Source organism: Schistocerca piceifrons, chromosome 3 (assembly GCF_021461385.2).
Source record: "Schistocerca piceifrons isolate TAMUIC-IGC-003096 chromosome 3, iqSchPice1.1, whole genome shotgun sequence".
NCBI lineage: Eukaryota > Metazoa > Arthropoda > Insecta > Orthoptera > Acrididae > Schistocerca > Schistocerca piceifrons.
The window spans coordinates 807,884,896-807,900,007 of NC_060140.1; the positions used below are offsets into that span (position 1 = coordinate 807,884,896).

The 15,112-nt window shown below is 41.4% G+C and overlaps 1 protein-coding gene across 1 annotated transcript in view; it reads right to left on the reverse strand.

Moving 5' to 3' along the window:
- The window catches only part of LOC124789078 (beta-2-syntrophin-like), a 335,827-nt gene that overhangs the window by 48,507 nt on the left and 272,208 nt on the right, over positions 1 to 15,112 (reverse strand). The window contains 1 exon segment of the mRNA XM_047256368.1: positions 6,902 to 7,083. Within this exon segment, the coding sequence (XP_047112324.1) occupies positions 6,902 to 7,083 (182 nt within the window).

The window sequence follows — 15,112 nt, forward strand, 5'->3', positions numbered from 1 at the left end:
CGACGGGATCTTCTCATGAAATTTCAATCACCAATTTTCTCCTCCAATTGCAAAAACATTCTGTTGGCACCCACCTACATCACGATAAACAAAGAGAAATCAGGGCTCGCACAGAAAAATTTAAGTGCTTGTTTTTCCAGCGTGCCCTTCGAGAGTGGAACGGTAGAAAGACAGCATGAAGGTGGTTCATTGAGCCCTCTGCCAGGCACTTTATTGTGAATAGCAGAGTGATCACGTGGATGTAGATGTACTATCAAATGGAGAGCCACCTGTGAAACAACACATGTCATATACCAGCTGTTATGTAAACACTGTTTGGCCTTTTACATTGGCATGCTTATCGCCCAGTTGTCGGTCAGGATGAATAGGCGTAGTAGGCAGAGGGAGTATACTGGCAACACACAATATCCTGTGGCAGAGCATGCTCTATAACACAATAGTCATGACCTCAGTGCCTGCTTCACCACAAAGGCCACCTGGATTCTTCCCTTGGGCACTAGTTTCTCAGAACTCTGCAGGTGGGAACTAGTGCTACAACATGACCTTTGTTCTCGCCACCCACCTGACCTTAATTTATGTCAATTTTTTCTGTCTCAGCATTTCTTCACAGTAACTACTCCTTTCTTCACTCCATTTAGTTTTTTTACATCTCTCCATTTTCTGACCTGCCTATTTTTCGCCATCCCCCTCCCACCTCTGTTACATACAATGCACTTAGCTTTTTACTCTTATTAACTCATGCAGTATGTTTTAGTAGTAATCTCTGTCTTGCATATTACCCTATCTTCCACCTTTAAGCTCTCAGGTTTTCAAATCTTGTCTGGTATAGTTCCCAACAGTCAGTCTTTCCTTCTCATCCCGTCCAGTTAGTCTGCCCCGAGCCAGGGTTCTGGGTGACTTTTCTGAACTGTACCCTTTTTCCTAAACCTCTCCAGTCCTTTTCCTTCACCCCTCTTTCTTCACCTTCAGCTCTCCTGCCAGAAGGAGGAGCCACTGGCTCTGGAAGTAAAAGTTAAAATCTTTTCTCCTGCCGCCACTTGGTGAGTAGATTTTTTTTATCTATCCATTTACATTGTATTGTCAATAACTGATTATTTGCGTTGTTAAATTAAGATGGTTCAGAAGAAACTGTGAGCATATTAATCAAAATATCTAATAGTAGAAAATAAAGAATACACCACAGCAACAGAAACAAGCACAAATAAATTCGTGTAGTGCACCTGATTGAAAACAGTAGCATTATTACTCAGTTCTTTTTGCTTTGTCAATTTGTGTCCTAGCACTGCTTTCCACCATCACGTTTAATTTGCACTTAAATCTGCAGCATTTAGATCTGACAAAATGCACGCAAAAGAATGTGCCCTGTAATATACGTTACTTAACAAACGTTGACAGTGACAAACTTAGTGCCACACAAACACAATTGCACTAGAGTGCAGTTAAAAAAGAGAGAGAGAGAGAGAGAGAGAGAGAGAGAGAGAGAGAGAGAGAGAGAGAGAGAGAGAGAGAGAGACTAGCATTGCAGTTTGTCACACATCATTGCATAGGAGGAACCTGGATGTCTCTGCAAATTGACCAGTGTGGAGGGATTGGGGCTCAAATCACCTTCCTGCCACTGTGATTTAGGTTTCCCAGTTTCTCAGAACTGACTAGGGGCAAGTGTCAAGATGGTGCCCTTACAAATGGCATGGTTTAATTCCTCCCCAGTACTCTGCTATCTGAGGTAGTGCCTCATTAGTAATGGCTTCTTTACTGATGGAACATTAAACCTTAACCTTCCTTCATTTACCTGTAAATTTCATACAGGAATAAAAATAAATCAAGAAACCTGGGCATTATGCAATTTCATTCAAAATGTTTAGATGTGTGTGGAGTGAGGTAATATTTCTTATAAAAAAACTTAAAAACAAAGGCTGTGTTGTTCTAAGTAATGTTTATCAAGAAACAATACTAATTATTGCTTATTCTATGTTGAATAACACAGTATGACCTCTATGCAGAATAAAAAAAATTCATTCTCAATTACAACATTGAAGTAGCTGGTGATGTTAGGGCATTTGTCACAAAATCTGCAAGACTCTCTCTATCGAGTTTGAAAGACCTCTATCGAGTTTGAAAGACATGGGAAAAAGCCAATGGCACGTTATAGTGTCAGTTTTTACTACGAGGCTTGCTCAAGTGGCTTTATAGAGGCCAACTGTCTGCACAAGGTAGGTTTCTGGGTTCAAGATCTAGTTTCAACAAGGCACATAATTAACAAAGAGTGTGTGGCGCTGATGAGGTCGACACCAGCATCGATATGCGTTCATCTTTGGACTCTGAGCATCGTCCTTAATGTAAAGTCGTCCGTAATTATCCGGTCGTTCCTGGACAGAATGGAGCACTTGCGGAGGGTGGGGGAGGGGGGGGGGGCACCTGTCATGTTGTGCTCAGCAGGCGGCACCCGGACCTACCTGCAATTTCCGTTTTGGAAGTAGCAGGGTGGTCTGCAGTTCTGTGCTGCCTCACCAAACCATGTGTGGAAGTAACAGTACGGGTAGTGCGGTTGCATTTCCCGTGGAAAGTTCGTTGCCAGTGGCGGTGGCCAAGGTTCGGTGGCTGCAGCAGGTTCAGTTGCAGGAGGGGGCGTGACCGTGGGCAGAGCCTGTGACGTCCCAGTTGCCTGTTTACTGCTTCCAGGACCGAGCAGAACGGTCGACACAGTACGACCCCGGCTGTGACCGGCCACAGGGCGATGAGCCTGAACCTGAGACTTTTCAGGTAGACAGTGGCTGGCGAAATAGAACAGTGATGCATCGAATAGCTTGTCAGAAATTGTCATTCTTTGCTCGACAGGTTCAGGAGACCCTTGAGCCAGAGCAAAGCGGATATGAGGAGATAGTTTATCTGACCAGATGGTGAGGAGAGCTGTGTCAGAGAATATATCGGTGCTGACTGGGGCACGTAGCCGTCTCCAGAGCTGGAAAGGTTTGTCGTTGCCTAGTTGCTCGATGTGGAGCACTTGCCATATTGCTGCCTCAGCTGAGCATGCAAGCCGACGTAGAACTGTCTTTTTGGCTACAGTGTACCGGGTAGATGAGTCCGGGGCGTCGACCAGGTCAGCAATCAAGTCCTCCTGGTTGTGCAGGTGGGTGATGAGGCACAGAAACCTGGTTGACTTGTCGAGTTTGTAATGGTCAAGTCAACAATTTTGAATCAGGTTGTTGCTCTGTCAGGATTAAACGGTGGCAGCGTCTGTAAGCATTGTAGAATGTTCGGAAGAACAGGTTGAGTTGAGTTCGTCGGGGCACTGCCTGAATTGAGCTGTTGTTGCTGTAGTATTCCGGGAGAATGTGTCTCCAGGGGATGTGGCAATGACGGCTATTCAGGTGGTAGCATGAAGGTGACATGTTGTTGTTGAGCATAATCCTTTGCGAGACGGAAGACCGACATGGGTGAGACACCGTAATGTGTCGAATGCAGTTGCGGAAGCTCAACACGTTGCGGGTTTGTTCAGATTGACACGTCGCGGAATACCGATGCGGATGAGGCACCGAGATGTGCTGAGAATGGTAGCAGGAGCTCGGCTGGAGCCGGCGTGGGGGTGAGAATGCGTGTTAGTCCGTGGAAAGCTCAACGTATGATCAGAGCCGGGGCCATCTGTGTTGCAGGGAGGCTGCGGAGGTGCAGGCTGTCCAGAAGCACAGTGTGGGAAATGATGTTGAACATGGGACGGAATGTGTGAATGTTCACTGTTCATAGTCACACCACTCAAAACGGTGTGCTGATAAGGTGAATGTCGTGGCACAAAACACTGAGGCATAGCAGTGGGACGGAGGTGGAGGTCAGGCACAGATAACAAGTTATTGTTCCTGTTGCAGGCTGAGGCACCAAAGTAGGAAGGCATGTGCTGATGCTGAACCGAGGCAGGTGCGGGCATGGTCAGTTGCTGAGGAGGTAGACCTGTGAACGAAGCAGTTCTGGCCACGTGTCAGGTATCCATGTGGTACTGCACGGATTGTGGCATGGCAAATCATTGTCCTGGCGGTATTATGTTGTCCGACGAAGCATTTGGAGAAATCGGCATTGGTCCTGCACTGCACGGAGATCCGTGAGAGGTGACTGCACAGTCGATGAAGGAGGGCACATGTGGCGGGAACAAAGGTGTTTGATAGCCGGAGTCATATGCACTCCTAATGTCACTTATTGTTGCAGGCTCGAAAACGTCCGGCGAAATTGGCGGAATCATCGAGTGAGAGGCATCGTGTTGCAATCCTGGTGGGTGTACATCGCCCGCAACACGATGCATGTCGATCACAAAATCCGGCGTTAGGTGCTGGGCCAAAGTCATTGTTCGAATGCTGTGTCGATGTAATACACATGAAAATAACCGACGCGAAGGTCGCGGACACAGTAAAATGGCAAAAACGGAAGACGTTACAACTCAGGGTCACCAGTGAGGGAGAAGTTCGGGTTGGTTACACCAAACACCACCCATTTAGCAGTAGTTCATTTATTCACCTAAACACATGCAAGGCTCACAAAGAACTGAAAATGGCGGAACAGCCCAAAGACGATGCTCAGAGTCCAAAGACGAATGCATATCCATGCTGGTGTCAACAACATTGGCGCCACAAGTGTAAAAAATAAAATAAAAATAATAAAATTCAATCAAAAAGCACTGTTGACACAAAAATATTATGCAAACAGACTGCTTAGAAAACTTATATGTGTCACCTGAATGCAAAGTATCTTCCTGCTGGTGTTTTATGTCACACAGAAAAGGAACATTTACCAAAAGTTATTAACTAATATCAAACAATAGAAAGTCCAGGTTGGAATATTAACAAGTTTGAAAAGGACAGAGTGCTACTTGCCATAAAGATGAGATGTTGAGCTTCAGATGGTCACAATGAAAAGATAGTTACACACTAAGCGTTCAGTCAAAAACTTCTTCAGAAGAGAGAGGAAAACACATACACATTCATACAAGTAGGTACACCTCCCAACACACAACTACAATCTCTGGGTGCTCAAGCCAGACTGCAACTGTAGTGTTGAATGAAAGCAGCAGTCAGGAGTGGGACATGGAGGGGCAGTGATAGCGGAGTATGAATAGGGGGAGAGAAGAGTGCTGTCTGGCAGAGCATGCAGGGACTACTGTAGAAGGTTGGAGGGTAAGGCTGCCAGAGCTATGTTGGGAGTCTGTAGGCGACTGGGGGTGGGGGGCGGGGGGGGTGGGGGTGGGGGGTGAATGGGGAGTGGAAAAGGAGAGGAACAGAGACAGGAAATAGTTGCACAGCTTTTTATATTGGTGTGACTACCAACCAGCTGTCATCCAGAATGAATGGCTGCCGCCAAACTGTGGCCATGAGCAAAGTGAACCACCCTGTGACATAGCTCACAGCTGAATATAACCTGCTTGATTTTTATGGACTCATCACAATTTGTGCCATCTGGAACCTCCCATCCACCACAACCAGATTTCCTGAACTGTGCATATTGGAGCTATCCTTACAACACATTCTCCACTTCCAAAATCATCCCAGACTCAATCTACATGATCCACTCATTGCGCTAGCTCTCTGACAATGCACCTGCCAGTCTTTTCCCCCAACTGCTCCTCTCATTTTCTGCTCCCCCTACCCCCCCAATCCCCAGATGCCCTTGGTCTGCTGCCTTACACAGAAATCTCTGCACACTCTACCAGACAACACCCTTCTCTTCCCCATCCATACTCTATCAACCCACTCTCTCCTATCAACACCCTTCTCTGCCAATTGTTGCTTTCGTTCAACACAACACTTGCAGTCCAGCTAGAATGGATGGAGATAATGGTCATGTGTGCATGGTGTGTGTGTGTGTGTGTGTGTGTGTGTGTGTGTGTGTGTGTGTTTTTTCTTTCTTTTCTGAAAAAGGTTTTGGCTGAAAGTTTAATGTGTAACAGTCTTTTAATTGTGCCTGTCTGCAACTCAAGGTCATTATTAATTAATGTGACTCACAGCTTCCAAGTTGTAAAAGAAAGCTGCATACCAATAAACTTTTACTTCTGTTTGTGACTGATGCATAATGTATCATCAAACCAGCATAAATCACATGAAAACAGGAAATCTGAAGGAACAGAAACCTTAACAAACTGAAATGAAAATTCATGTAGCTGACGTCATCCACCAATGATTACTGTCTTCACAACTTGCATCACACACTTTAAAGTGATAAAACAAACCATAATACAGACCTCAATATAACAATTAAATCATCTTAAAATTTTGAAAATATTTTTGGGAAGAAAATCAAAAGAATAGGGAGTGCTCAGAATGCCTATCATAATTTTACTATTTAAACTGGACAATGTGGTGGGTAATATTCATGTGGAGGACAGTCTATGTTGTAACAGCTGACAATAAAAATATTTGCTGTTTCACTTAAACATGCAATATACTGCAGCTGTTACCCACTTCCTACCCTATAACCACAGTTTTGTGAAGACTGTATCATTCAATCACATTCCAAATGAATATGAATGGTGCAGAAGCTCCTCCAAAGTCCTAATAGTTATTATTACTAACAAAGTATTAACAGAAACACATGACTTACATCATTTATGACTGGATATAATTTCAAACTCTACATATTTCATTGATTCAATAATGGTAAAGATTATGGAAGTATCATAATTCAGAAATTCAAACATTTTGTAAGAATATAGGAGTGGATGTCACAATCATCACATACAAATTTTTCTTAGGACCAAAGTAGTTCACACCCATTTACTTATAAATCCTGACTTTTTTAAGGTTGGTGCATTACACAGTTTTATCCTGTGTAATATTGCCGCAAAGTAAGTATTTTAAATGTGTTCATATTCTGATACCTTAAGTGTCATTGCTAAGGCTTTGATGGACTACTACAGAGAGCTCACCTGGTGGATATTAGTGGGCAGGTGTCGATGGGGCAGCCCCACGCCTCAGGACTCCACGGTGCAGACTGATACAAGCGCAGCTCACGATCCGTCACCGCTGCGAACACTGACTGCCACTCCTCACTGCCCCCACCACCACTGCTGCTCCCACCTCCACCATCCGAGGACCCAGACCGCCCATTCTGCAACGCCAACATAAAATACCTCAAGATATGACTTTGTCAATGAAGCTCAATTATCCTGATAATTATGAATAAGTCATTAATGGACTAATAATATAATAAAACACATTTGCATTTTTACACTTTACGCCAGATTTTTGACAAGTTGTGTTATGACATGTATTTGCACTTTTCTGAATTAATAAATTTGTGATAGTATGTGTGTATCATATCGTTAGACTTTTATACCTGCGAATGGAGCACACCTCAAACAACTGTCTACCTCGTAGCAGTTAACAGAACTGCTAGTACTGTATGAGATTACATTGTAAATATGTATAATACATGTGGAAAAGCGCCGTATATTTAATGACCAATATTTTTTTCTCTGATTTAAATAGACTGCGTAGAAAAAGAACAGAATTTAAATACTGTGTAATTCAAGGCTGACATTAAAAAAAAAATAAAAAGTTTTGCAAGGCTTACGATGGTGTGAAAGTGTAGAAAGATAACACATAAATATCTAAGAGAAAAACAAAATGGTGCAGTCCACTGACAAAGTGGAGATCAGTTGAACTATTTTGTTTTGTCTCCTCTAACAGCGAGGCACAGTACTGTGATGCTGAGATTTCAGTGTGCAGTAGGACTGCAGTGAATAAGGAATTAATTTCAAACCTTTATTTTTCCCGGTGATAGTTAAAACCTTAGTACTACATCTTGTAAAATTAATGGGTCAATCAAAGGTCAAGGCACACTGATGATACTGGTTATTTCCTCTGTAGAGATGTTTGTTATTAATTTGAGACAAAAATAGTAATTCAGAGTGGATTTATTAAGTAGCAGTACTAAACTTCTTTATTAATTTTCAGCTGCACTTTGCACACACAACACCTCTATTTCACCTGTGTCTGTTTTTGGAGCTAACTTCAGAGCAACTGAATCAGGTGGATAGGGGAAATTGTGAAGAAGCTTGTGGGAACGCAAATCAATCCAATGGCTCCTAAAAATGTCTCACCTTCTCCTTGGAAAAAAGAAAATCTCTCTCACAACTGATCCGAAGAAGCAAATATTTCATTTTTACACGAAATTAAAAGAGATGCATATTACCATTTGTTAGGTATACCTTCTTCAGAGTTTATATTCCCATATATACATAATTGCTGCAATATCTCTAGATTGCTAGGCTCCCTACGTTTGAACTAGCGACAGTTAAGTATTCTTTATTTTTTTCTATGAGTCACTTCTACTTGTACACTGATGCTCAGTACAAAAAACAAAGCATATGTGTAGAAATAGCACTGCGCCCCTCTTCTCATGGCAATTGGCTGGATTTTGCTCCCTCCACCCCCTCTGCAATTATCCATGAAAAGTTTAGGGCACATTGCACTTGCAGGTATGGGACCTTACTACACTGACATGCCGGTTCATTGTAACAAATTGTACCAAAAATGAAGTGTTTTTGATAGGGCTTTATAATGTGCTGTGGTGCTCTCAAACAGCATTTTTTGCAGCTTGCTATTTCTTTTACAAAAGCAACAAAATATGGTATTTCCACTTCATATTGATGTAATAAAATACAGCACCTTCTGGTTATACCTGTTAGGAATGTTTTACAATGTCAAATACATTTGAAAAAACTTCTCTAAAAGTCCAGACCGCACTCAAAAATCACCAGATGAACCCAAAATGCTGTAAAAACATTTATAAAATATGTTTACCGAATATGTTTCCCAGGTCAATAAGTGCCTTACTTAAGCCAACTACACACATTCAGCCAGAACTATACACACATCTCCAGGTGGTCCTGTCAAATTAACTTGACACTATCTCTGCACACTGTAAATGGACTATACACCAACTGATCAAAAGCTTCCAGACACTCTTACGTAATGTGGAATTGAGCATTGGAAGTTATGAGAGGCAGATCTGCAAGTATAAGAGGAGGCAGGGAGTAATTTGTGGTCAACAGAGAAGCAGTAACAGCAGAAATGGTAGGTCAGGAGAGTTGAGTGACTGAAGGTGGTCTGTCATTGGATGTCACCTGAGTAACAGGTCCATCAAGGATATGAAGACCCTGGCGATGTGACTGTGAAGCGGAAATGTGAAGGAACAACCACAGCTAAATCAAGACCATGCAGACCTCACGTAATGACAATCACTCGTGGGTTCCAAAGTGGTACCAACAGTCAGGCCAACACAATGACTGTGAGTAGGGATTTAAAAAAGAGTGGGATACACTTGTCGAGTAGCTCGTCATAAGCCAAACAGTAGTCAACACTGATGCATGAGGTGGTGTAAGAGTGACATCGCTAGACAGTGCATGACAGAAAACAAGTGATTTTGAGGGATAAATCACACTATTCTCAGTGGCAATCTGAAGAAAGGATTTGGGTTTGGCAAATGGCTGGAAAGGTCACCTGCCATCATGTATAGTGCCAGCAGTGAAGTACAAATGAGTTGGTGTTCAGCACAATAAGGGGATTGCACCAAAATCACAAAAAACACCTCCATACTGAAGAAAATATTAAGTGAAAGGATATAAACACACTTTACAGTATTGTATACTGTGAGCAGCAGACAGACAGTTCATGTTTGTACTGGCATGACAATGCACCCTTTCATAAAGCAGCATCTGTGAGACAATGTTTTTGTGGACAATAACATTCCTGGAATAGACTGACTTGTCCGTAGTCTCGACCTGAATCTTGTGGAACACTTTTGGGATGAATTAGAATGTCGACTTCACTCCAGAAACCAGCCTCTGACAGCACTTCCTTCTCTAGTTTCGGGCCTACAGACATTCAGATACCCACTGAACGTGTTCCCAACCGAGCTCAAACTGTCGTAAAAGCAAAGGGTGGACACACTCTTTATTAATTTCCAGTAATAGGTGTTCAGATACTTTTGATCAGATGTGTGTATAGCAGAACCAAGTTCCTTGGCAGACAGACATTTGTAGGGCATTGTAGCACCGACAAGCACATTTTACGATACGAGCACACTTGCATTTTCAAGTGGTCAGTGGACCACGGAGTCTGGTGAAGGAAGGCAGAATTTTGAGGAACAGAGTTACACTGAATATATATTAGTAAATATAAAATGTAACATTAACGTAGTCAATGCATAAGCAGTGTAAACGTCATGAGACGAAAAATATTAATTGGTGATACACAAGAAAAGATGGTAATAAGATGTTATTGAAGTCGCGCTCGAGTTTAGAGTGGCTCAAATGGTAACGTTAAAAACAGCTTGACACTGATAAGAAACAGTAATTGTTCTACACTATGTTCCATCCAAATTTTGGTGATTTTGATGGGGGAATTTCCAGAATGGTAGTAATTAGGGTGACGAGTACCTATTGCAGCTTTTAGGTTGTCATATTCGTCAAATAAAAACGTAATTATTGGAGATAAAATATGTGCATATTATCATGTATTAAACTGCAATGAACAATGCTCAGACTGTATTAAAATGTAAACATGGACATGGGACCGGTAATGTGCACATGGTCACAGTTCTTAGCTTGTATGTGGATTATCTCCCCACTGCCTGCCCTACTAAATAGTTTCCGATTGCCTCCAGTCAATGTTGCAGCCACAAATGTAAACTGAAATACAGGACGCGCAGGGGTTAAAGCTTATAACACACAATATTCAGATCACCTTGTAAACCGTATCTTTTTCCAGGGCGCCTCCAACGTACATGCAGTGGCACTAGCGTGTGCCCAGTCCAAACAGAGAGACAGCACACAGATTTAATTGATTAATTTAATATCCAATTGCAGATTCAGACAGAAGGGGAAATTGCGACCGCAATGACGGTTGAACTGCTTGCATATTAGGCGAGCTGTAAAACTTAATAAACTAATATCCCCTGTAAATTAATTTTGCTCTAGATCCACACGTGTTGATTAGCTAGCTGCGACTTCCATAGACCATTTGAACGATTCATCTACATGGATGTCGAATGAATCAGTTTACAGGATATGTATACATCATTAGTGTTAACATTAATGAACACATTGCCGCGAGGGATTAGCCGAGCGGTCTGAGGCGCTGCAGTCATAGACTATGCGGCTGGTCCTGGCGGAGGTTCGAGTCCTCCCTCGGGCATGGGTGTGTGTGTTTGTCCTTAGGATAATTTAGGTCTAGTAGTGTGTAAGCTTAGGGACTGATGACCTTAGCAGTTAAGTCCCATAAGATTTCACACACATTTGAACATTTGAATGAACACATTATTACGTTTAGACCTACTCATGGAACCAAACTTTTTTTTTTTTCTTCTTCACTGGATACCAGCTTTTAAGTAGAAATTCGTCAATGGAATACACGGAGTTGTACAGGAAAAAATGATTTTACCGTAGATTTAAAACTTGCTTTGCTATTTGTCTGACATTTTATGTTATTAGGCAAATAAACATTTTTGTTGCTGCATATTGCACTCCTCTCTTAGCCACTGACAGCTTTAACAGCCGGTAACAAAAGTCATTTTTGCGTCTATTGTCGTAAGTATTGACACCACTGTTCTTCTCAAACTGTGATGGACTATTTATGACGAATTTCATTATCGGATATATGTATTGTAACAGACAATTAAAATGCCTAGCTCCTTGAATAGGTATCTGCGTGGCATCCATGGGTGATCATCGCATACTATTCTTACCGCTCGCTTTTGTGCAATCAATACTTTCTTTGTTTATTCCGTAAGGCATTACTAAGTGAAAATATGCGAAATATGCCTGGAGCTTGATACGTTTGTTTCCAAAATATACGAAGAACAAAAAATAACTGAACTTTATTGTTGGAGAAGCTCAGTAATATGCTTCTCCAGCTCAAGTTTTCATCAATATGTACACCCAAAAATTTGGAGTATTTTACCCTACTTACCGACTTCTGCTCATTTGCTGATCAGTTGTTGGTACGCCTCTATTTGTTTCACAGAACTGAGCTAGTGTGTTTTTTCAAAATTTACGGAGAGTCCATTTTCAGAGACTTATTTAACAATACTTAGGAAAACATCATTTACCAACTTTTCTGCTGCTTTCTCTGTAATGGGATTTATTAAAGCACTAGTATCGTCTGCAAAAAGTACCAATTTTGCTTGTTGAATGTTAAGTGGAAGGTCATTCACATTATGAGGGATAGGAGCGGACTCAAAATTGAACCCTGTAGGACTCTCTTTGGGGTATTTTTGCCCCCAGTCACTAAAATTATCTACCCTCCCAACAGTGAATTATTCAGCAAAATCTTTTGCATTATGTTTGTTAAGTGCGATTCATACCAAATGTGCGTACAGCCATCAATTCCATAAAACTTGAACTAAGAGACTAACATAATCTATGCAATCAGACATATGGGAAGATCACAAAAAATATGAACTGGCGGTATTATTTAAAGCTTGTATTATTCGATGAGTGAATGTACAAACAGCTTTCTCAGTCGAGAAACCCTCCTGGAATCCACTTGAGTACATTACTGAATGTTTCGAAAAAAGATATCAGTAAGGAAATCAGGCAATAACTGCTTAAGTCTGTCTTGTCCCCTTTCTTATGAAATGGTTTAACAGTTGCATATTTAAACCTGTCTGGAAAAGTTCTCTGTGCCAGCGATGCATTGCATATATCATTAAGGACGTTAAGTTGGGACAATTTGTTAGGTTCTGTTTGAAATTCCATTAACCCCGCATGAGCTTTTGTTTTTTAGAATTTTTATAATCGTATAATTTCAGTGAAGGATGTTGGGGCTACTTCTAGCTGCTTAAAGTTTTGTAGAATGGCATTTTTAGTATATTCTCTTGCTCCTTCGAGTGAACCATTCACATTTGCTGCTACGTTTAGAAAGTGACTGTTGGAATTCGTGAATTATTAGTCACGAAAGCATAGGTCATCGGATAAAAGGTCAGAATAAATCTGTGATACCTGCAAAGCATGTCACTAGCTAAATCCCAAGATGGCCTGGGCCGTTAAAAGACAAGCCGTTTGATTCAAATTTATTTTACTCCCACGCTGTCGCGGAAGAACACAGTTTTACTCGGTCAACACGAGTTGGCTCCACAACGGAATAGGCAACTTAAAGCGCAGAGAAGCAGCGGGAGAGAGAAGGGCAGCTTTCCCTGTAAGGACCCTTGTCCACGACAAGAATATTCGCCGGACCGGCGTTTCTGCTGGCCGGTTGAAAACCGGACGCCCTTGTCCACGGAGACGGCGCCGGAAATACTGCCGTCGAGTCGTGTGCAACGGAGCAGTAGGATGGGTAACAGCGAACTTTGCACTATATTATTTTTACAAAAAGAAACAGCGTGCATCCTGTGCTACAAGATCGATTTAAATTTGGTGCCTTCAGTACGCTACATGAAAAACTACGACAGGACGACACAAAGCACTTTAATTTTTACAGGATGTCAAAAAACAACGTTTGACAAATTACTGTCATTACAAACTCATTTGCAACATGGAGACACCAGTATGCGAAACTACATATCACCTACTGAAATGCTTGCATTGTCACTGAGGTACGTACACAATTGAAATTTACTTATTAGAAACTATTAATTTGCTGTATCAAAAATTAACACAATTTAAAAACGCTCTTGCTAAAGAAAGCAGAATGACAGTGAATAGGGTTTTCTTATTTCCATTAAGACGAAAGAAACAATGTTCGATTTCGAATTAGTTTCAAAACTCAAATGTCTCGGAAATATTGGATACGATGGATGCAGGACTTGCATACGTTCCCGAAGACGTGTCTTCATTAGGTGGCCTTGTACAAGTTGATACTTGATAGTGTTCTGCAGAGTTGTACGCCGAACAGTTGCTATCTTGATTTGGCCTTGGTGTATGGTACGATGATGTACCACCAAAAGTTTGATATTCCTATGAGGTATAGTTCCAGGAATCTTGGGCAGATTGCTGATGCATGCTTCTGTATTGTGCTTTCGACCTAATTCTTTTTATAAGTTTCATGACTTCGTACTGGAAGTCTACGATATCATCATCGTTAAATTTATTTACAGTCGGGGCAATCCCCCTAAAAAAAAAAAAAAAAAAAAAAAAAAAAAAAAAAAAAAAAAAAAAAAACACACATACTTCTACTGTGTTCCTGCTCAATAAAGGCGTCAATGATAGTCATCATTTTTCTGTCCAACTCATTTGTAGCTGTTTTGTTTTTCTGCGGCTTTTCTTTAACTTGGCGACAATGTTTTTCAGACTGATTGTCAGCGAGGTTTACGTCGTCACTATTATCCGGCATATCTGATGAAGTTTCTCGTCTGTCTGCTATTTTTTTTAGAGAATGTAGCTGCTCATAAAATACGTATTTCCGCTTCTTGCTTCTCCAGAACCGCTCTTATTTACTTCGTTTAATTACCTGTGGCATTTCATCCAGTTATCTCTTATGTTTACCCTTTTTTTTTTTACTACCATCTTTCCTGAAAAGAAAAGAAAGCCGGAGTAGAATCAAACCCATATGTTTTTCTGATTTCACATATCTTGCAACAGGAAATACTTTCACCGATCTCCACTACAGTTTCAGACTGGGAATAAAAACAATCACTAGAATTGTACGTGAGGTTTGTATGAAGATGTGGTTGTTACTGCATAACACATATACGCCCATTCTAGAGGAAAATAACTGGCTGAATATAGAGCGTCAGTTTGAAAATACTGCAAAATTTCCAAACTGCTTAGGGGCCATTGATGGTAAATATATCAGAGTTATCAAACAAATCTATCAGTTCACCATGGCCACACGAAACAGTGGTTTTGCGACACCTGATTTACGAGCTGTGTTCAATAAGTAATGCAACACTTTTTTTTCCTAAAATCAGGTTGGTTTTATTCAGGATTCAAACACACCATATTATTTCCCATTCTTTTGGCCATTGCCTCGAGATGACCGGGTGTTTGTGTTGTCATCATTTCACCATCTTTCATGAATGTGGAGAGTTTGGACTGAGCAAAGGTTGGGAATTCGTACGGGCGCTGATAACCGCGCAGTTGAGCGCCCCTCAAACCAATCATTATCATCTATTGCCCACAAAAACCCATTTCTGA